This window comes from Ziziphus jujuba, chromosome 1 (genome assembly GCF_031755915.1).
Source record: "Ziziphus jujuba cultivar Dongzao chromosome 1, ASM3175591v1".
In the NCBI taxonomy this organism is placed as follows: domain Eukaryota; kingdom Viridiplantae; phylum Streptophyta; class Magnoliopsida; order Rosales; family Rhamnaceae; genus Ziziphus; species Ziziphus jujuba.
Genome location: NC_083379.1, coordinates 40,451,527 through 40,474,117, shown reverse-complemented (window position 1 = coordinate 40,474,117; position 22,591 = coordinate 40,451,527). Strand labels below are relative to the sequence as shown.

Below are 22,591 nucleotides of genomic sequence, written 5' to 3'. Positions count from 1 at the left end.
TTTTCCGCTACTATCGTGTTTCGAGAAGTACCTTTGTACTCATTCATTTCAGTGTATTATTTCTTTCATCTTGTTGTATTTCTGTTGATTAGTACTTCATAAAGCTCTGTATACTATTGGGACACTTATGTTTTATTTATGCACTGGGTTGCTGTTATTGTTGTGAAGTGCTGTAATTTGTGGAACAACTTGTAGTTTTGCGGGAGGAATAAGGGGGTGACTATAGAAGTGTGTTTTCAGTACAGGAATTTTTGGTTAGTCCTACCCTTAGGGGAGGTGCTGCCGGATTTTCCGTTGCAAGGTTCGGTGGTATTTCCCTGGGATCAGGGCTTGTCTAGGGTTCCGGTGAGGAATTCTGGACGGGTCCTGACAGAAAGTTTTTGATTCAGCAATTATTCTAATTATAGACAGTACTGATAAAAATAGAGTAACATACGTAAGAAATCAATTCATCATCTGGGACATCTACCCCTCCTAATCAGTTTCTATTCCAACACAGAATGAAAAGGACAATATACAGGATAGGTAGAAGAAATTGTGATACTCGACTCGATCCATGATTCGAAACGGCAAGATATAATAATATATAAACAAGATATAATAATATATAAAATAAAAATATAATTATAAAAATGATAATTAAAATATATTTAAACAATGCGTCGCCAAATACATGAATAGGCGACGCATTCTTCAACAAATGCGTCACCTGTTCTTTTTTTTTTTGTCAATTTTTTTTTAAACATTTGAAAAAAAATAAAATCAAAATAAGATTATAACAAAAATTGAACCCAGAACCTCCTACACTTTAAAGAAATCACCACACCACTAGGCCAAATGACTTATATGTTCTGATACAGCAAACAGTGGTTAATATAGTGTTAGGCGATGCATTCTTCAACAAATACGTGCATGTTCTTTTTTGTTTAGGCGACACATTCTTCAACAAATACGTGCCTGTTCTTTTTTGTGCTTGTTCTTTTTTTTTTCAATTTTTTTATTTAAACATTTAAAAATAAATAAAATCAAAGTAGGACCATAACAAGAATTGAATCCAGGACCTCTTGCACTATCACAAAATCACCACACTACCAGGCCAAATGACTTATATGTATTGATAAAGCAAAAATTGGTTAATATAGTGTTAGGCGACCATAACAAGAATTGAACCTAGGACCTCCTACACTCTCACGAAATCACCACACCACCAGGCCAAATGACTTATATGTATTGATAAAGCAAAAATTGGTTAATATAGTGTTAGGCGACGCATTATTTAAACAATGCGTCGCCAAATACATGAAGAGGCGACGCATTCTTCAACAAATGCGTCGCCTGTTTTTTTTTTTTTTCAATTTTTTTTAAACATTTAAAAAAAATAAAATAAAAATAGGGCCATAACAAGAATTGAACCTAAGACCTCTTACACTCTAAAAAAATCACCACACCACTAGGCCAAATGACTTATATGTATTGATACAGCAAAAATTGGTTAATACAGTGTTAAGCGACGCATTATTTAAACAATGCGTCGCCAAATACATGAACAGGCGATGCATTCTTCAACAAATGCGTCGCCTGTTCTTTGTTTTTTTTTCAATTTTTTTGTTTAAACATTTAAAAAAAAAATCAAAATAAGACCATAACAAAAGTTGAACCCAGAACCTCCTGCACTCTCAAGAAATCACCACACCACCAGGCCAAATGACTTATATATATTGATACAGCAAAAATTGGTTAATATAGTGTTAGGTGACGCATACATGAACAGGCGACGCATTCTTCAACAAATGCGCCGCCTGTTCTTTTTTTTTTCAATTTTTTTGTTTAATCATTTAAAAAAAATAAAATCAAAATAGGGCCATAACAAGAATTGAACCCAGGACCTGCTATACTATCAAAAAATCACCACACCACCAAGTCAAATGATTTGTATGTATTAATACAACAAAACTAGCTAATATAGTGTTAGGCGACGCATTATTTTAACAATACGTCGCCAAATAGATGAATAGGCGACGCATTCTGCGACAAATGCATCGCTCTTTTTTTGTTTTCAATTTTTTTGTTTAAACATTTAAAAAAAAATCAAAATAGGGTCATAACATGAACTGAACCTAGAACCTCCTATACTCTTAAGAAATCACCACACCACCAAGCCAAATCACTTGGATGTAATAATACAATAAGAACTAGCTAGTATAGTTTTAGGCGACGCAGTCTTTTGAGAAAGAGTCGCTAAATAGACTAAAAGGCGATGCATTTGTAAACAACTGCGTCGCCGTTTCACCAAACCAGTTTTTAACTTTTTTTCAATTTGAAATTTATTTTTAGTAATTTTTTAGTTTTGCGAATACGCTTTTTTTTTTTAATTTGTAGATGACCAATCAACAAAACTAATTAAAGATTAAAAAAAAAATGGAATAGGCAACGTGTTTTAATGAAATTGCATAGCCTGTTCCTTCAATTATTTTTTATTTTTTTAAAAAAAAAAAGCAATTTAATAGACTTTCAATTTTTAAAAACAAGTAAACTATCAATGACCACAAACACATGAAAGTTAAGCTCATTTAACATACTTATCTAGATAAATTGGTCAATAAATGCTTGTTGAGTTAGAATTCTATATTCGGTATCCTATCTCAAATTAGGTCTTGAGATATTTTGTGTCTCGTCTATGCCCATATATGTATAACTGAGAAGAGCATTGACAAAACTATTTTCTATTTTTAGATCAATGGAATTTATGTTCATTCGATTGCTACATGAATATATTTGTAGATGAACAATTAAAATATTATTTAAAGATTATAAGAAAAATATAAAAAAATGAAACAGGCGACACTTTTCGACCATAATACGTCGCTTGATCCCAAAATTAAAGAACAGGCGATCCTTCTTGAAAAGAATATGTCGCCTATTCTTTCAATTAACAAAAACAAAAATTTTGAAAGACATGCAAATTTTATAAAGAATAAAGGTGTACTTGAAAACAGAAAAATAAATAGTAATCTTCGATATTTTGCTTCGCATTTTTAAAAAATATCTTCAGTTTTTATTTGTAGTTGAAAAATAAAAAAATTAATCAAAGAAAAAAAATGCAATTGGGAGAAAAGGCGCATTCTTGCCATTTTTTGAAAATTTTTGGCGCATTTTAAAATTTTTACGCACTCCTTTGAATCCATTTTTTCTTTTTTAAAACTACATCAAGTACACTACCTAATCGATATTAGATTTGGAAGCAATTTAAGAGAGACTTGAAGAGTGAGATATTTCGGATTTTATTTTTCATTTGCCTACGTTGTCGTCGGCCGAGAAGCTGGATTTCTCTGTGTCGCCCTCGTGATTTTTTGGTTTTCCTCTTTCTTTGTCTCCATCGTTTAGGTGAGCTTCTTTTTTCTTGACATGAGGTGGGTTGTTTTTTTTTTTGTTTTTTTTTTTTTATTTTAACTGCAGCTTAGGTTCATTGGGTTTTATTAATCTTGCTTTTGTAGAAATTATGTTTGTGATATTGCTTGACATATTTTGCTAAGTTCAACAAGTATTTTATATTGAAGATCAACTTGAATCAAGATGGTCTATTGTTTTAACTTCACCACAACATCATACTTTCGTTGAAGAAGATGTTCTTGGAGATACAAAGATGGCTCACAATCCATTTGTCATATAGTTGCCAAGTATCGATGAAAATGATAATGAGGATGAAAGTGAGAGTGACTATGTTTGTAATGACTATGAGGGGAGAAATGTGCCTCGTCAAATCTTAAGAACAATGGTAATATTCTTTATATTTTCATTTACTAAATTACAAATTTAATAATGATTAATATTTTATTTATTTTGCATAAGTGCTAATAACTTTTTTAATGTTTCCATATGCAGTATAAGGATGTAATATCGTCAACAAGAGGATGTCAACTTCCATCTCAATGAATATGCATTCATGGAAGTTTAATTAATATTAAATTTGTTATGAAAAATACAAGCTTACAAATTATGTAAAAATATGTCGATGAGATAATATTTAATTTATTTGATAATTAATTTGTTATGATAAAATATTTATTTAAAATTTTTGTATTCTATTTATTTTGGATGAAGCTAGTTTTCGTTTTTTTGTATTTTAATTATTTTTATATTTTTACTATTTTAATTACTTTTCACAAAATTTAAAAAAATTAAAAAAAAAAAAAGAAGGGGCGATGCATTAACAAATAATGCGTCGCTAAAAGTGTCGATGCGTCGTTGAATAAGCGACTCTATTAATGCGTCACTAAATAGGCGATTCTACTAATGTGTCGCTAAATAGTCAACTCTATTAATGCGTCACTAAATAGATGACTCTATTAATGCATCGCTAAATAGTCACTTTATTAATGCGTCGCTAAATAGTCAACTTTATTAATGCGTCGCTAAATAGGCGACTCTATTAATGCGTCGCTAAAAGTAAATATGCGTCACTAAAAACTCAAATACAAGCGACTCTCATATTGTGTCGCTTGTTGTCTTATAGATTTAGTGACAGGACGTTAGACGACACCGTGCGATACGTCGTTATTTATTTTATGCGATGCATTTATTGCGTTGTTTATCAAAGCGATTCTAGTAGTGAAAAGTGTTCTTTAACCTAGGAATGGAGCAGCTATATGTACATATATATTATTATAAATGGAAAAACATTTTCTTTACTAGACAAATATATATTATTGCAAAGTCTACGATTTATAAAAAGTCAATGCAAATTCTACGCATTATCTTTTAGCAAACTCCATGGAGCTAGCATATTCTAAATTGTATTTCACCTTATCCAACTTACTCTAGAATGGAATTTAAAGAATTATTTTGTCAAACAAGAAATTGGAAACTAAAGCATTTGGGGATATATCTATCTAACTTTATGTTAAGACAAGGACTGAGCTAATTAAGATTTCATCTACGGGGGCCCAAGTTACAATTTTTTTTTTGAATGTTCAAATTGTTATTGGTGATATAGTTTTTTTTTTTAAACTATTTTTATAATCCCTAAAAAAATTGATAACTAGTTTTTATAAAATTTCATATAATTTATTATATTAACATCTATATAAGTTTATTAGAAAATTTGATTCTATTTGTTCAAAAGAAAAATGTCTATTAAAATAATATTAGAGAATATAATTTAGCAAACAAAATCGATACAATACAAAAACTAAAATATCTGTAAAAATAGATATATGATAATCAAATATAAATTTAATTGAAGATAAAATGTCAATAAGAAACTACAAAACAAAGTAATCAAACATGAAAATTTTACAAAATACTATCTAAAATAAATGTCAATCATAAAAGGAAATAACATTAATATTTTCCATTAAACCATAAATATACCATAAATAAAAAAATAATATCAAAATTTTCACTACTTTAACCAAATTTTCTAATTATAATGTAAAAAAAATAAAATAAAATTTCTAATTGATAACCAAAAAAAAAATTTAAATATTGTAGTTTGGAATAAAAAAATAATTTATATAGATATTGTACCTCAATTTTGGGGGCCAAATATATTATTTAAAACAATTCTACAACTACTATGAAAAAAAAAATAAAAAAATGAGAAAACCATTACACAGTTAAAAAAAAAAAAAAAAAAAAAAAAAAAGAACCTTGGTCCCCTAGACCATGGGGTGGTTCCGCTGCCGAGTCATTTCGTCATAAATGAGGTTAGACGTCTCTCACGACTCAGTCATTCTTTGTTGCTTATTCAATTTTCAAACATAATACCAATGGTTTTAATTGATTAATTAATTGACAGGTACCTTACAGAGAATTTGAGAGAGAAAAGAGTGCTAACCGTGCTCTATTTATCAAGGTAAATTTAATGTAGGAAATGCATATTAGTAGCAGAGCCCAATAGACAGTTTTCCTGTGATGGCAAAGTTAAACCTTTACCTTAGTAACTTTGTTTTCTGCATAAGTCTTTTCAATGTCCAAACAAAATGCTTTGATGAACGTCCTTGGCTTTACAAAAACCATACAGCCTTATTCATATTTGGGGATTCATCGTTTGATGCTGGGAATAACAACTACATCAACACTTCTTTTGGCAAGGCTAACTTTTGGCCATATGGTGAAACCTTCTTTGACTACCCAACTGGCAGGTTCTGTGATGGCCGTCTAGTGTCAGATTTCATTGGTAAACATGATATTTTTTAAGTATATATAGAAATTTTCATTGGTAAACATGATTTTTGAGTGTCTGGTACTTAATTACATTTAATTACATATAATTTATAGGATATATTATATTATCAATATTCCATATAATGGCATCAAATAGATATAAAAATTTTATATACAACATATTTTTATATATGTGTTAATTTCTTTGATCCAGCTGAGTATGCAAAGTTGCCGTTCATTCCACCATATCTACAACCCGGTAACAAGCTATTTATATATGGGGTGAACTTTGCATCAGCAGGAGCTGGCGCTCTTGTTGAAACTGGGAAAGGATCGGTACGTTGAATTTCTTTGTTAGGCTTCTATCCTAAGGATGAGAGGAATAAAAATATTAAATATATATAATTTTTCTCTGTATTAATATCTTCAAGCATATTATAAATATTCCTATCATAATTAACAAGAAGAAAAGTTTCATTTGTAATGAAAACTGAAGTATTTGTACCAATTTATCAGGTGATAGACCTTCAAACTCAACTTGGATATTTCAAGAATGTTAGCAGGGCATTGAGGGAGGAACTAGGAGATGCAGAGGCCGAAGCTTTGCTGTCAAGAGCTGTTTACTTGTTTAGTGTTGGAAGCAACGACTACTCATTCCCTTTTGAGACAAATTCCAGTGTCCTTTACACCTATTCTGTTGAACAATACGTAGGGCAAGTGATAGGCAACATAACCCAAGTCATCAAAGTACGCGACACCACCATCCCACGTATCCCATATACATTTGATACATATACATGATATTTGTTACATTTTCTATTTAATATTCTACATTTTTCTTAATCTTTTCTTTCCCCAAAATTCGATTTAATTTAATTTTCATGTGTTAAAAGGAAATATATGAGGTTGGAGGAAGAAAATTTGGGTTTCCAAGTCTTGGGTCTATAGAGTGTGCACCATTCGCAAGGAGAATGGTGCCTGCAGGGGAAAACAAGTGCTTTGAGCCAATTACACCATATGTTGAATTACACAATATAGAGATTTCCAAACTCCTCCAAAAGCTGCAAAGCGACTTCAAGGGAGTCAAATATTCAATTCCTGAATTTCATGCACTTGAAGAAGAATTTATAAATTATCCTTCTAAATATGGTATCTATAAATACCATTGAAATTTTTTAATTTAGTCACAATGCATGTATAATAAAATTTCTTTTACCAAAAGAAAGAAAAAAGTATGTACATAATTTCCTATTGCTAATTTAATTAATTTTTTTAATTTTCTTTCGGTTAAGGTTTCAAGGAAGGGAAGGTAGCATGCTGTGGCAGCGGACCCTACAGAGGAATTTTGAGCTGTGGAGGAAGGAGAGGTGTGGCAGAGTTTTACCTATGTGACAACCTCAGCGATTATGTGTTCTTTGACTCTGCTCATCCCACAGAGAGTGCCAACGAGATGTTGGCCCATCTTGCTTGGAGAGGAGAGCCCAATGTCACTGGACCTTACAATCTTGCAGCTCTTTTTGAATTTTAGTTTGATTTCCGTAAGACAATGCTCATGCGTAACTCCAACATATCACACCACCTACCTACTTAGTTGTTATCTGTATTCAGATGGTCTCATTTCTAGTTTTGTTCTGTTTTTTTCTTTTTTTTTTTTTCCTTACATAAACAAAATATGCCTGTATGAGATTAATGAAGAATCTATGTATTTCTTGTCCAAACATGAAATGTTTTATTTTAAAATTTTGATACGAAATATTTACAAAACTTTTACACAAATCTTGAGATTTTAAATGATAAAAAAAAAAAAAAAAAAACACTTGAGATTTTAAGGATAGATATTGAATTAGATAAAAGTGAAGCCCAACTTAGAGGAAACCTGATAACGTCATTTTTTTTTTTTTTTTTAAGCAAAAAGATCTTTCCGTGTTTATCTCAAAAATAATGCCTAACAATTTCCAGAAGAATCCTTATTATTATAGAGAGTAGTCTTACGAAAGGACAAAAAAAAATCACTTATAATTAGATCTTCAAATGCACTCATCAATGGCCCACTCGGCCTGTTTTTACCAAAATAAAAAACAAAAAAATGGCCCACTGGGCCTGTGTATTCTTGGAAGTATTCTTGGCCTGCATATACTGCCCATCAACCACGGTTTCTCTAGTGGCGGCAGCCGCATGAATCGTGAATGGTATTGGAAAATTGTGCGAAGCAGGTCCCATAAAGATCCGATAAATCATTGACTAATTGTGAAAAATTAAGAAAACTCCTGAATTATAATATAATTTAAGATGGTTTCCTATTAAGCAATAATTTCATAATAAATGCAACTCCTAGAAATTTTACAAACAATTTACTTCATCAAAAAGCATTTCATGAGTGAAACATATATTACAAAATTATATATATGTATATATTTATAAAAATAATACTCACCGCACACATATTTATATATACACTCAATTTGGTTATTATCTAGGTGAGAATATATATATATATATATATGTCAATAGTATTTTTTTTTTTTAGGTATAATAATTCTTTTTTATTTTTATAGTTTAAATTCATGATTTTTTAATTATATATGTAAGAGTAACTTACCAATTAAATCAATATCACTTAAACATATAGTATTTACATGACTTAGCTATATCCTCAATCTAAATCAATATCACTTAAACATATAGTATTTACATGACTTAGCTTTATCCTCAATTTTCAATTTAAATATTTGGTCTTCCCATTAACAAACGTATACAAATTGATTTTGTTATATAGCATGTCTAATATTCTTTACAGTTAAAAGAAAATCTTAGTCAGAGGCGAACTCATTTGAAAATAAGTGCTTGCATAGAGGGTGACCCAATCTAGAACTTGGAAAGGTGTGATGAAAGAGATAGAAGCAAATGATTTTCCCTATAAATTATCAAAAAAAATAACAAAGATGATGAAGATGCTCATTAGTTAGTACAAATTAATAAGGAGTTTGTGGCTCATGGCAAAATCAACTTTCCACAGTATTTGTCTCCTAATTGTTTTCTTTACAAGTTTTCTCATCACAGATGCTGCTCACTTTGGGCCATTGAAGAATCATGTGGCTTTGTTCATCTTTGGGGATTCACTATTTGATGCTGGAAATAATAACTACATCAACACCACTTTCAAAGCTAATTACAAGCCTTATGGTGAAACCTTCTTTCACTATCCTACTGGCAGATTTTCGGATGGCCGACTAATTCCAGATTTCATTGGTACCTCAATTTTTATCCTAGTTTTTAATATGTATGTATCTAGAATTTTGTTGATTTTATCCTTGAACTTTGAACTGACAATTTGATCATTGATGTACAGCTGAATACGCGAAGCTGCCACTAATTCCACCATATCTACAACCTGGAATCTACCATCAATTGACAAATGGGGTGAACTTTGCATCTTCAGGAGCTGGTGCTCTGGCTGAAACTCGCCGAGGAATAGTAAGCTATATATACATAGCCTATACACGATATTGGTTTTCGGGCTTCTTTTTCTATCCATACATGCATAATGGATAACATTAATATTATGAACCATTTTAATTTCCAGGTGATAGATCTTCAAACTCAACTTGGTTATTTCGAAAACGTTAGCAGGCAGCTGAGGAAGAAACTAGGGGATGCAGAGGCTGAATCTCTGTTATCCAGAGCTGTTTACTTGTTCAGTGTCGGAGGCAATGACTACTTATTCCCTTTTGAGATCAACTCCACTGTTCTTCGGTCCTACTCGCCAGAACAATTTGTGGGGTTGGTGATAGGCAACATAACAGCAGTAGTCAAAGTAGATACTATTTATATCCTCTAAATAATATATATAACCTCTTTACTATATTTTATGCATAATTAAATGGTTTTAGTTTAATGATCTGGTGTGCTAATTACGATGTATATATATATATATATATATATCATACCTTATATTTATTATATTTGATGCATAATTAAAATGGTTTTAACTTAATAATCTTGTGTGTCAATTAGGAAATATATAAGACTGGAGGAAGGAAATTTGGGTTTGTAAATATGTTGCCTATAAGCTGTGTACCATACTCAAAAGCATTGCTTGGAGGGGGACAATGTTTTGAACAGATCACACCTTATGTAGAGCTTCACAACAAAGAACTTCCCAAGAGTCTTCAAAAGTTAGAAAGGGAGCTGAAGGGATTCAAATATTCACTTCTACCATTTTACACCTTTTTGGAACAACGGATAAATCACCCTTCTAAATATGGTATTATATACAACCAATTATTGGTCATTTTTCTTGATCTGATATTAATTATTTTGAACATGTTAATTTTAAGATTACATTTTTTTTTAAATGCATTATATATATATTTGGTTGCTTAATTAAGGTTTCAAAGAAGCAAAAGCAGCATGTTGTGGCAGTGGACCGTTCAGAGGTATTTTCAGCTGCGGAGGAAAAAGAGGTGTGAAAGAATATTATCTATGTCAGAATCCTAGTGAATATGTCTTCTTTGACTCTATTCATCTCACTGAAAGGGCTTACCAGCAATTTGCCAAACCATCGTGGAATGGAAAACCCACTCTCTCCGGCTCTTATAGCCTCAAAGCTTTATTTGAATCTAATTAAGAAAATATTGTATTATTAGAATTTATTACAGAAAAACCTTTTAACGATAATTCTATGTATTGAAATAATTGTCATTTAGTTGTAAAAAATTTTAATTTCAATTTAGATTAGTTATAAATTTGGATAAGTTATAAACAAGAATAAACTCTATGTTATAATAAATTATGATTTTTTTTTTTTTTTAAGATCATACATACAAAAACTTTGTATTCACATAATAATAATAATAAATAATCTATATATTGTAAAACAATATGGTATATTACATTTAAGGTTCAATATGACATAAAATATTTATATTAATTTATTTAGAATAATGATTTATTTTTTTATCTTTTTTACAACATTTATAATGGTATATATTGACTTAACAATATAGATTTTTAAATACAATTCTATTAAATTATAGCTTTTTCATAGTTATAAAATTAATTTGGTTCTAACACTAGGTATGCTTTATGCTTTTTAGACTAGTCCAAATTTTAATTAATGGCTGCTGCTTTCAACCGATTACACCATCTGGTGAAGTACACAATAAAAAACTTTCCAAGCTCCTTCAAAAATTGCAAAGCAACCTCAACGGAGACATCTATATAAGAAAAATGTGTAGAAAAGGTTTACAACACTAACATATATATATATATATATATATAAGAGAGAGAGAGAAAGAGAGAGAGGAGAAAATTTCATAATGGGCAAGATCATCCATCTAACATGTTAGGGAATATATGTTCGTTGACTCTGGTCATCCCACAGAAAGGTGCAACGAGTTGTTGGCCCAAGTTCCTTGGAGTGGAGAGCCCAATGTCATTGGACCTTACAATCTTAAAACACTATTTAAATTTTAAAAGAATGTATTTAATTTAAAATTTTAAAAATATTTAAAAATTTAGAAGTATTTAATTTAAATTTTAAAAAAATTTATATAAATTTAATGTTATTTAATTCAGATTTTAATAGATTTTATAAAAATCTATTAAAATTTTGATATATTTAATTAGAATTTTATAAAATTGTTTTAAAATTTAGTGATATCTAAAAAATTATTAATTTTAAAAATTTTTAAAAATAATATATTTTAATAGATTTGAAATGATTTTAACAGCGAAATTATGAAGAAAATTGTTAATATGAAATTTAACCTTTAATACAAATATTTCAATAGATTCTTATAAATTTTTTATGAAATCTTTGGAATTTTATAACAATCCATCAAATTTTTTAAATTTTATAAATCATTTTAAGTCTATTAAATTCTGAATTGAACAAATCCCTTTTAGTTTGATTTCCATAAGACTAACGCTAAGATGTAACTCCTACATATAACCGCCTACTTAGTTGTTATATACATTAAGCAAAACTAACCTATAAAAATGTTAAAGAAATAATAAATTGAGGGAGGCAAGTTGGCCTAATGTAAATCCGCCCATGGGACTCCATAAATATTCTGCCCAACAATTCGTAGAGACGGTGATAGGCAACATAACCCAAGTCGTCAAAGTACGTATACCAGCATACTATATACCCCATATTTCATACATTTCCTGCTCAATGTTCTACATTTTTCTTACCCTTTATCTTTCCCTATATGACATTCAATTTTTCTTGAAGTGTAAAGAAATATATAAAAATCCCAAGCTTGTGGCCTGCATTGGAGGACCCTATTTCACTGGACCATACAATCTTAAAGCCCTTTTTGAATTGTAGTTTGATTTCCATAAAGACAATGCTCAGATGTAACTCCCATATATTACTTTGTGCTGTTTATCAGGGAAGAAAAAAAAAAAAAAAACAGAATATATATATATATATATATTACTTGTGCTATATTACATTAGAACTGCCTACTTATTCTCAGGGTCTTTCTCTTCTTTTTTTTCATTTTAAATAAATACAACTAATATTTCCATATATGTGTTTGTTGTCCAAATATATGAAGAATCTATCTATTTCTTGTCCAAATATGGTACGTTATATTGTAAAATTTTGATTCGGAATGTTTAATACGGTACGTTATATTGTAAAACAAATTTATTTGTTTACTTTTTTTTTTTTTTTTTTTTTTTTGGGTTTGGATTTTCAAAATTTTCTCCTTTGAAGGTCAACTAGCTTACATTTGGCAATTGAGAAAAGACAGGAAAAGGATTCTGTTTTGAAACTAGTAACTATGGGTTTTCTAGCTTATAGCTTATATTTTGTCCATTATTATTATTATTATTATTATTATTTTCACTCAAAAGAGCTTCTCTGATGTTCTTTTTATCTCTCTCTTACTTCCCACTTGAAATGGAAATGCACTGCAGATGTTTCTGTTTTCACTTAGCTCTTAAATTGGTTATGATCTGATTGGGACTGATCTCATTCATCCTAATGCAGAGACAGAGAGAGAGAGTTTGAATTGCTTTTGTTTTATACTTGCACTTTGAGATGGATAAAGATGGCATCCATCCATCATGTTTACTTCTTTCTGCGTTACTCTATCTGCAGGAGCTCCTGGAGCCGGCAGAGATGATTATGGAGAAGATATTGGTCCTGATCCTAATGTGACTCCTTATGATGATGATGATGATGATGATGGTCATGAGGAAGAACAAGATTATGGCGAGGATGAGGAAGATTTTCAACAGGAAGAGCATGAGGAAGATGAACATGAGTATGAGGAGGCGACTCATGAAGGGGAAGATTCTGGTCTTGAAAACATAGAAGAAGCATAAGAACGAGCAGAAGCAGCATCAGCACAGCACAAGCACCATCATGCTTCTGCTTCTGCGGAAGACACACAAGCTCATGAGGAGAGGGCGGCGCCGTTACAATGGTGGAACCAGATAATGCTACGTTATTTGTTTCCATGAAATGATCCCTTCCAACTTGCAAGCTCATTTATGTTTTTATATCGAAATGTAACATTATAATTAAAGTTCAAGAACTAGGCTCCTAATTGAATATATCTTAACCAATGTTGGAAGAAAATTATTTTCCATAGGACTGAATTATAGATACAATCTAAATAACAAAAGAGATTGTTGCTACGTTTTTGTAGGAACAACAATTTAATATTTGCTTTGGCCTCAAAGAATGAGCCATTCTCGAAAGGATTTACACCCACAAAAAAAAGAAAAAAAAAGAAAAAAAGAAAAAAAAAAGGAGAATCAACAAGTTAGAAACTTGTTCTCTAATATACAGCCAAGTTCTAAAACTCGAAGTAGTTCACCAAGAAGTATCTTTCGTGCAGAAACAGGAACCGGTAGAAGAAAGACAATTTGCTGAATCTTTTTTAGCTGCGCTTTGGTATCTTTGGAAATATTTCTAATACCCATGGATTGCCCAAGAAACTGTAGCAGAATAAAATTGCTCGAAAGTTTTGCGAAATGTATAATATTTAACTCCCAATAGAAGCACAACTGCAGGGTCAGCTACAATATGCTGCTAAGGGAACACCTGCACAAGAACTCTTCGAAAGGCTCTTTTTGGGAATCTGCCATGTAAAAGAACCCACAATTACCAACCAAGAAAAAGCAAAGAAGTTTTAGGAGGAAAAGAGGATGATGATGTGAAAAGGAAGAATGAACTTTTAGCATGGCATCTCTAAATTTTCCAGATGCATGACAATCTGAAGCTAACAAGACAGAACAATGGACTCCAACATTGTATATTATAACAATAATAATAATAGCGGAAGACATACCTTCCCTTGATACAAAAAAGCTCTTTTTCTAATTCACTGAAGAATAGAGGCAATAGATATCAACATTATTCCAGTTCAGGTCCCTATTACTTGTTCTGGATCTTTCGAGGCAAGCAAACTACAAAAGTGCAATACACTTTACTACACTTCCAATAGCCAGAGAGTAGGAAGCCAAAAGCATTAACTAGTTGATACTCGAAATATCTATGAGCATTACCTTCAGAAATACTGCAAAAACTTTCTGGAGGGAAAATCACCTCCGGGTCAAATCTATTCTGGGAAGAAACAAGAAGAGGCAGGCAATTTTTACTGCAAAAACAGGAAGAAAAAGATAAATGCTTTTGGTAAGGCACACATACACATGCAAATTTTCAAAGCACTCAAACTTTTCCTTCTAGCGTCAAATATATAGGTTTGGCCGCTATTGTTTTAACTTTTAACACCATACCATGCTAGGGTAACAAAATAGCGGTGTATACCTTGCCCATGAAGGAATAAATTTACTGTTTGGTATGTCATTATCATCATCATCTTCATCATCTGACTCTTTGTATGGGGAAATATCATATGATTTTTCCGTTGTCATATTGGTAACCAGGTTTCCTGTAGGTTCCCCAAAATTGCTTGTCATCTAAAAGAGCAAAAGAACAGTCAGCAAGAGGATCACATAAAAACTTCTATTGATAATTTAATATTGAAAATGTGGTTTATATAAACTCTTTAAATAAAAATCAATATTTATTTAACAGAAAAGCTAGTCCTTCAATTTAACTGAGAAGAGAAATATTTCTTCTTCCATGATAAAACGGCAATCTATGCTGTATAATTTGCGAACTATAACTAATTTCTCAAGGATGTGATGAAAATATTTAGTAAAAATGTAACTAAGAAAGTTCATACCTCTGTATTATTTCCAAAATCACTTGTGGTTTTAGGCTCTTCATGATCATTGCCAGCTCTTCTACCATCACTTGTTGAAATCCCAGTAGTACTATGTTCAGGTTCTGAAGTTTTCCCGAGATTGGCCTCCCCTTGCTGTTTTTCCATATTTTCATGCTTTTCCCCTTCACCCTTTGGTTCCTTCATCTCATGTCTTCTTTCATCCTATATAAGATAGCCAATGTTTTAATGTATATCTAACAAAGCTAGCAGAAATAATTCATAATGTGTCAGAGCATCATCTTACAGTGGCTCGGCATTTCAATTCTTTCCCTTCTTTCTCTGCATGTAATTTCTGCCCCTTTTCTCTCTGCTGCCTCCTTCCTTCCTCAACACGCATTCTTTTTCTTTCCTTCTCCTTCCTCTCTTCTTCTTCCCTTTGTCTTTTTTTTGCTGCCATATCAGCCTCCTTTTTCTTTCGTTCTTCTTCTTTCTTTTTCTTCTGCAGCTCTAGCTGCCTCAAATTCTGCTGCTCGATTCTTGCTCGCTCAAACTTCATGGCTTCCTTCTTAATCTTGCGTTCATTCTCTTTCTTTTCTGCAACACGCCTTGCAGCTTCAGCAGCCTCCAGGGCCTTGACCTTTACATCCCTCTTCCCTGTAAAAAAAAAAAAACAAGTTCAAAATACTAATCAAGTCATTGAAACATTAAATAGATTAAAAGAATATATATTAAACACCATAACGTTGTGCAGACATAACACAATTATTGTGACTGTATAACATATAACACCATGTCACAAACAACCAACTTTTTAGAGCTGTTAATTGCAAAATAGAGATAGTTTAGAAGTTATAATTTAAAGCTAAAAATGTACATTCTAATTTAAGCACAACAAAGAAACTGGAACCGCTATAAAAGATAGGTCCAACAATTTATCAGATGCCTCCAATTCGACTTTTTATCAAGTGCATCTCGTTGCAATTTTGTATGCATGACTAAATAAAATACAACTTCAGGAAATAAATGCCTGATTAAAAAAAAAAAAAAAAACAAAAACAAAAAACAATTATCCAGAAAATGCTAATATTTAACTGTTAAGAAATAACCTGTTAAAACTGCAGCAGCTTGCTTTTGTTGAACAAGTGGAATAAAGGAAGTGATATTGGACACAATATTATTATGCTTAGATTCCACCTCAGTGAAACTCGGCCCTTCTTTTCTCAAGCTGGTTTTTCCAGACAGCTTAGTCTTGTTTAACCTGTCATGAAGTGATCCAGCGGTCCTCTTGCTGCTGTTACGTGTGCCAAGCTTCTTTTTGACCTTGTTATGAGTCCCCTTAAAACTCAATTCCGTGTTTACTGAATCTAAACTGCATCTCTCCACACATTGTCTAGCTTCAGATGCAGGAGGGTTTGGAATCTCAGTAATGTCTGCAAGTGGTTTTCTTATTATTGAGCTTGACTTAACCTTTGAAATGACGATGTCTCCCACAGTATCAGCCAGCTCTTCCATGTTCTCATTTTCTTCACTGATGCAAGGAAGCTCAGGATTTAAACTCTGCTTCTTCTCTGAACTACCATAGTTTGATGAGATTCTGTCCCAAAGTTTCCTAATCGGAGATGTACAAGGTTTCTTTATATCCCAACCAGACTGACCACTCAAATTTGGAAGGCAATCAGAATAGGACTTCCCATCAAAGGCACATCTCACTTCCTCACTCAAGCAATTATAACCATCCCTAAGTTGCTTTACAGTATCATTGATAGGAAGTTTGGTCCTCAGATCTATACCCTCTAAAAGGCCATTGGGAACAGACTGGTATAAGTTTGGAATTCTGTGCAATCTAAATGAAGCTGATGAGAAGGATACTGGAGTCTGCCCGCAAGCAGATTTGCAAAGCTGATCCACCATGCTAGAACTTTCAGTTGTAGTTGTTGGAAGGTTAGGCTGGTCAAAGCTAATTCCCTCACCATTAATGCATGATGTTTCACCATCTGATTGCATCATGAACCTCTCAAGCACAGGCATTGTCTTATCAGCACCAATCAAATCCAAGGATTGGCCAACTGGAGAACCAATGGAGCCATATGAAAATTTGTTCATCCCTTCCAGAGAAGATCTCTTTTCCTGCATTAATCTCTTACTACAAGTCAGAGGTTCAGTGTTTCCTAGTACCGATTGATCTTGAAGATGGAATGAAACACAGTTCTCTTCTGTAGCACACTGTGTTTGTGCATCAAAGAAAAAGCTAGTTGACTCTATAGCTCTTGCATCCTTCATCAAATTACCTTGAGAATTTCCAGCAGCCTGTCTGATCAAACTTGAGACCAGTGATGCTCTCAATTCTTCATGGATAAAAGTAAATGGTGCATTTGCTCTTATTTCCTCACCTTGTAAGCTGAAGAAGCCCTGCAGATGGAAAATATATATCATGCATAAAAGGTACTCCAAATAAACAGCACCATTCAGAAAATACTGATTAAATAAGTATCTCAAAATTTGCTGACATAATCCAGGTCAACCTAAAATATTTCACAATATAAGATGGAAAACCAAGTACCTCTTCAATTTGCAGCTTTGGTGACAATTCAGACCCTATTATGACATTTGGTTCCTCAGTTTGATGCATTTCAACTTGATTGCCACTGACAATTAGTTGTGCAACATCTTCATCAGAAGTCGAAAGTTTTTGAGATTCCAGAAAAGCCTTTGGACTATGTTCTTCAATTAACAAGTCTCTACTCATAGAATCATTGTTCATAATGTGGAGTGCGACTTCTTTGATATCAGGTGAAGCAGATTGGGTTTCAACTGGTCCAATCTTTCTTCGCTTATTAAGTGTCCATGAACCCTCCAAGGAAGAGCTAAAAGAGCCTCTAGTCATGGACTTCTCTTCAATCTGGCGTCCAGTTGATTTGGAACAACCTATATCTTTGTCATCATGACTACTTGCGAAGGAGTCTACAACTGTAAGATCTCCATACCCATCCACATTTTCAGGAAGTCCGAGCCTGGGTACTACAAGAAAATCATCATCTTTTGCTACATTAGGATCACCACAGCAGTGAGTATCCAGTTTACTATCTTCTGAAACTAACTCTATATGCTTTACTGTAGAGAATCCATTATCTTTTGCAGAGGACAAATTTATTCTTGTATCGCCATTGTCATTACACAGATGAGAATCCATTATCTTGTTAAGCAGGCTTCGAGGTGAACATTCCCATGGTTCATTTAAGGCAGTTGGATTTTCTGTCAAAGAAGATTTCTTTTGGAAAGTTTTGTCATTCTTTACTGAAGTATGCACAACTAGATCCTTTTGAACATCAGATATTTCTTTTAGTGATGAAATAGCACTTCCATTCATAGCTTTTACTTCTTGATCTTTGTCCTCAGCAATTTCTTCAGATAAACCTCTATGGGGTTCCTCTTCTCTACTCAAAACTTCCCGCGGAGGAATCTCGGGAGATGAGTTGCACTTTTCCTGGTAATTGACAGAAATTACTTTATCCAGTATATCTACAGGTTCCAACAAGGTAAGAGATCTTTGTTCTGATGAGCTACCCTGTGTGTCATTTCTAAGCGGAAGGGTTGAAATGCCATTTACAGCACTGGACTGTTCAACATCATCAAAATCAAGTTGCTTGGGATTTACAAGCATAGAACAATCAGAGGACTTTGGTGCTAAAATTTCCAGTCCAACACTAAGGCCAACACCATCTGAATTAGAATTGGAGCAAACAGAATGGGCTACAACTTGCTTAGAAGGATCAGATTCATTTGCTTTAACAGTTTCAGCACACCTGTCCAGATCAACTAGTACAGAGGTGCTGGTAGAAGGTAGATCTTTCGTCTTAGCATCTGACAGTGCCTGATTCTCAATTCCTTGATACCTGTTTAAAAATTTAGCCAGCAGAGACTTGTTTGAAGCAGAAGACCTTGACAGTGTATCTCTACAACCCAAATCACAAGAGTTGACAGGTTTTAAAGTTATTTCGGAAGTAGATGTAGCCTCTATCCTCGTATTTCTACCAGCATAGTCATCTGCAATAGTTTCCTTGTCTGAAGAATCTGTTGAATTTGCTGCGCATAGCTCTAGATCCTTTGGAACCGGGAAGGAACCTCTGCCTGATACCTGAGTATGCTTTACATTATGAGACTTGTTGGAAGCAGCTAAAGAGGACTTGCTAATAATTTGACTGGAGACATCCAGGCTAACAGCCTTCGACATTTTTTCACCACTACATGTGGCATGAGACCCTATCCTTTTAGAGATATATCCCTCAGAAGAATTTCTCTTCCTAGGATGTTCTTTTCCATTTACTGCACATAACTCAAGATTCTTCTCCACAGGAGATGATCTAACCAGCTTCGACAAATCATGAACGGTGTTGCATGGTTGATTAGAACTTCTCGATCCTGTTATTCTACCATTGTAGTCATTACTTCCACGTTCCTTCTCCTGCCACACTTTTGCCTTTGGTTTCATGCCACAACTTTCTTCAGTGATGTCAAAAGATTTTACCGGTTCCCCTTCATTGGTAAGTTTCAGTTGTCTTATTAAATTGTTAACTCCATCCACCTTGTCATTGTTAGAAGAGTCATCCAACTTCAACAATTCATTCACACAATGTTTCTGTTGGATAGAGCTGATAGACCTAGTTATTCTCCTACAGTATTTATTGCTTCCCTCATCCTTGCTCCAGTAATCACCAACTATTGCTTCCTTCGCTTCATGGCTTCCACAAGCAGCATATGATTGATTAGCCAAGTGTATTGGTTGACTCCCATAATTAGGCATGGAATTTGCAAAGGCAGCACCGTCTTTCCCAACAACACAAGATGAGTTACTCGCATTCGACAACCTGTGTTTCTGATCAGATATGGCTTTAGTAGAGTAAACAGCCATATCTCTTTCAATACTCAAACAGTCAGCTACTTTTTCATCTTCCACTGCACAAGTTTCATCATCAGTATCGAGATGTTTAACTAAGTTTAATCCAAAAAGTTGGTCAGACTGAAAGGAAGAAATTGTAGAATCTATGACACCACCAGCATTACTACTAGCATTGTTCTCATCCTGCAAGCAGCATTTAGCAGCTTTTGCACTATTTCGGAGCTCAAGAGCCTTCTGCCTTGACCTCGACCTTTGAATCCTAGCCAATGATAAAGCTGCCTCATGGTTGGCATCTGATATACGATCATCTCTCTTATTTTCAGGGGAGATAATACTAGGATCCTCATCTCGCTGACCTTCATGGAACATAGAGCAAAGTTCCGGTGCAGGAATATGGTTTGAGGCACATCCAGCATCTTTGATAGGGTGCAGTGGAAAAACTGACGTCTCATCTCCTGCATAAAAACTTTTCTCAAAAGCAGAAATTTCAGCACACAAATCATTGAGTAGGTCCTTATTATGAGCAGTAGAAACTGGCTTCTCATAGACCGAGCAATGACTACTCGAAAAGGGGACCACAGGTGGTGGATGCAGTTGACATACTCTCGAAATGAGCCCTTCTGCATTCAACTCTGAACGAACCAAAGATCATACAAATAACCAATCAATATTGCATCATATTAGATAATATAAATCGTGCTTAACACTTAGGGTTCAAGATTTCTGATTTCGCCATGGTTAAACATTAAATGGGTAAAAATACAGATCAATTAACAAGGTTTAGCATACAACAGCTCAAACCACTCGCATAACAGGTAAGAACAATTTAATTGCGCTCTCAGAACCCACCAAAAAAAAAAAAAAAAAAAAGAACAAAAACAGAAGCCTTAATATTTAATTGTGCCTTGACTGTTTTCTAATTAACCAATTGGGGAAATAAGAAATTACTAACGGTCTCAATTACACAAGTATAAGCATAAAATGGGACGGTATTGAAACCCTAGCCTCTGTTTGTTCGTCAACTTAATTAAGAATGAAACCAGATAAAGCCCTAGTCGTGTATACCAAAAACACACAAATCAGGTAGCAAATCACAAAGATGTCACACATCAAAAGAAGCAGGAGGGGAAGCGTAAAAAACTAAGAACACGGAGGCCATGTCTGAATGCAAAAACGCACATACATGTATGTGTATGTATATAAGATGATGAAATCCAAAGAAGTGAAGGAAAATGGAGAAATTTACCATTGGGGTCTGAGGTCTGAGGTTGGGATTCGAGAGGGAAAAGCCAGGAAGGGGGAGGAATTCCCTCGAAATGGAGTTTGGAAGCGAGGCGGTGGTCGAAGAGGTCGGCCTGGTGCTTGACGTGGTCCACGATCGACCTCTTCCTCTCGAAGATCTGGACGAAGAGCTTCTCTACCGACGACATTTTTCACTCACTGTGTTGCCATGGAAATCAACCACCAAATCCTCAGAGAGAGAGAGAGAGAGAGAGGAGGAGGAGGTCACTGGAATTTGGGATGAACGGTCGGGATAGGTTAACGTTTAGCGCGGATTCAATTTTCAAATTTTCATGGGAATGTCGAAATCGTTGAAAAGAAACGACGTCGTTTTCTTTCTTTTGGGTTTCCTTTAGAACATGACACACAAATGTTTTGAAATCGTTGAAAAAGAAACGACGTCGTTTTTTGTGAAGACGACGCTACACGACGCCTTTTCAGCGGTCGTAGATTTTAGACTTAATTTTATCATTTTTCCCCTCAATTATATATTAGCATTTTTTTTTAATTACTTACAAAATTTAATCAAAAAGAAAAAGGAAAAACTTGCAATTTTGTTATAAAAATGTTCAAATTATCATCTTTTCTTCTTTTGAGAAAATTCAAATTATCAAATTAGTTCATCAATATTTTTTAAAACAATTTACTCACATCTCAAACAACAATTGTTATCATATGTTGCTAATTAATTTTCACATATACAACTTCATAAAATAATAATAATAATAATCTTATATACGTATTTTTTTAAACATTTATCATGTTATCAATATTTTACATGTGTCAATCTTATGCTAGCACATTTCTTAGTATACACATATTTTTAATTCTATGTAACATATTATCATATTAACGATTGATACTGTGAATTTGTTAGCATATTGCGTTCTAATATATAATATTTAGACGTATATTATATTATACTGAATTATTTATTAAATATATAAGAAAACTATAATTGATTAATATTCTATTAGGACATTGAAAGTGAAAGTATTTATTGTTAATTGCGGAAGGATTTTGTTTTAATGGAAATGGACTAAAAACGCATATC

At 33.0% G+C, this 22,591-nt stretch overlaps 3 protein-coding genes across 3 annotated transcripts; 2 read left to right on the top strand and 1 right to left on the bottom strand.

The window, feature by feature from the left end:
• Nucleotides 1–5,819: 5,819 nt before the first annotated feature.
• On the top strand, nucleotides 5,820–7,768 carry LOC107433680 (GDSL esterase/lipase 1). Its single transcript, XM_048477119.2, has 5 exons — nucleotides 5,820–6,178; nucleotides 6,380–6,501; nucleotides 6,682–6,912; nucleotides 7,059–7,314; nucleotides 7,458–7,768. The coding sequence occupies exons 1-5, from the start codon at nucleotides 5,914–5,916 to the stop codon at nucleotides 7,691–7,693; spliced, it is 1,110 nt and encodes a 369-aa protein (XP_048333076.2). The 5' UTR covers nucleotides 5,820–5,913; the 3' UTR covers nucleotides 7,694–7,768.
• A 1,311-nt stretch (nucleotides 7,769–9,079) lies between these two features.
• On the top strand, nucleotides 9,080–10,982 carry LOC107433848 (GDSL esterase/lipase 2-like). Its single transcript, XM_016045218.3, has 5 exons — nucleotides 9,080–9,414; nucleotides 9,515–9,639; nucleotides 9,749–9,979; nucleotides 10,180–10,429; nucleotides 10,554–10,982. Exons 1-5 carry the CDS (start codon nucleotides 9,159–9,161, stop codon nucleotides 10,790–10,792), a joined length of 1,101 nt encoding a protein of 366 aa, XP_015900704.3. The 5' UTR covers nucleotides 9,080–9,158; the 3' UTR covers nucleotides 10,793–10,982.
• A 2,769-nt stretch (nucleotides 10,983–13,751) lies between these two features.
• On the bottom strand, nucleotides 13,752–21,796 carry LOC107433959 (uncharacterized). Its single transcript, XM_016045363.4, has 9 exons — nucleotides 21,503–21,796; nucleotides 17,920–20,888; nucleotides 16,466–17,768; nucleotides 15,664–16,013; nucleotides 15,378–15,581; nucleotides 14,957–15,108; nucleotides 14,695–14,786; nucleotides 14,478–14,595; nucleotides 13,752–14,267 (listed from the first exon to the last, which is right to left on the bottom strand). Exons 1-8 carry the CDS (start codon nucleotides 21,684–21,686, stop codon nucleotides 14,564–14,566), a joined length of 5,286 nt encoding a protein of 1,761 aa, XP_015900849.3. The 5' UTR covers nucleotides 21,687–21,796; the 3' UTR covers nucleotides 13,752–14,267; nucleotides 14,478–14,563.
• Nucleotides 21,797–22,591: the final 795 nt, after the last annotated feature.

What these genes read in the sequence shown, in the direction of transcription:
- LOC107433959 (XM_016045363.4), bottom strand. Translation starts at nt 21,686, where the DNA reads ATGTCGTCGGTAGAGAAGCTCTTCGTCCAGATCTTCGAGAGGAAGAGG. An exon ending in CAAAGCTGCAAATTGAAGAG is followed by an intron (nt 17,769 to 17,919) that starts GTACTTGGTTTT and finishes TTCCATCTGCAG; the next exon opens with GGCTTCTTCAGCTTACAAGG. An exon ending in ATTTTGGAAATAATACAGAG is followed by an intron (nt 15,109 to 15,377) that starts GTATGAACTTTC and finishes TTGCTCTTTTAG; the next exon opens with ATGACAAGCAATTTTGGGGA.
- LOC107433680 (XM_048477119.2), top strand. Translation starts at nt 5,914, where the DNA reads ATGGCAAAGTTAAACCTTTACCTTAGTAACTTTGTTTTCTGCATAAGT. An exon ending in ACATAACCCAAGTCATCAAA is followed by an intron (nt 6,913 to 7,058) that starts GTACGCGACACC and finishes ATGTGTTAAAAG; the next exon opens with GAAATATATGAGGTTGGAGG. An exon ending in AAATTATCCTTCTAAATATG is followed by an intron (nt 7,315 to 7,457) that starts GTATCTATAAAT and finishes CTTTCGGTTAAG; the next exon opens with GTTTCAAGGAAGGGAAGGTA.
- LOC107433848 (XM_016045218.3), top strand. Translation starts at nt 9,159, where the DNA reads ATGGCAAAATCAACTTTCCACAGTATTTGTCTCCTAATTGTTTTCTTT. An exon ending in ACATAACAGCAGTAGTCAAA is followed by an intron (nt 9,980 to 10,179) that starts GTAGATACTATT and finishes TGTGTCAATTAG; the next exon opens with GAAATATATAAGACTGGAGG. An exon ending in AAATCACCCTTCTAAATATG is followed by an intron (nt 10,430 to 10,553) that starts GTATTATATACA and finishes TGCTTAATTAAG; the next exon opens with GTTTCAAAGAAGCAAAAGCA.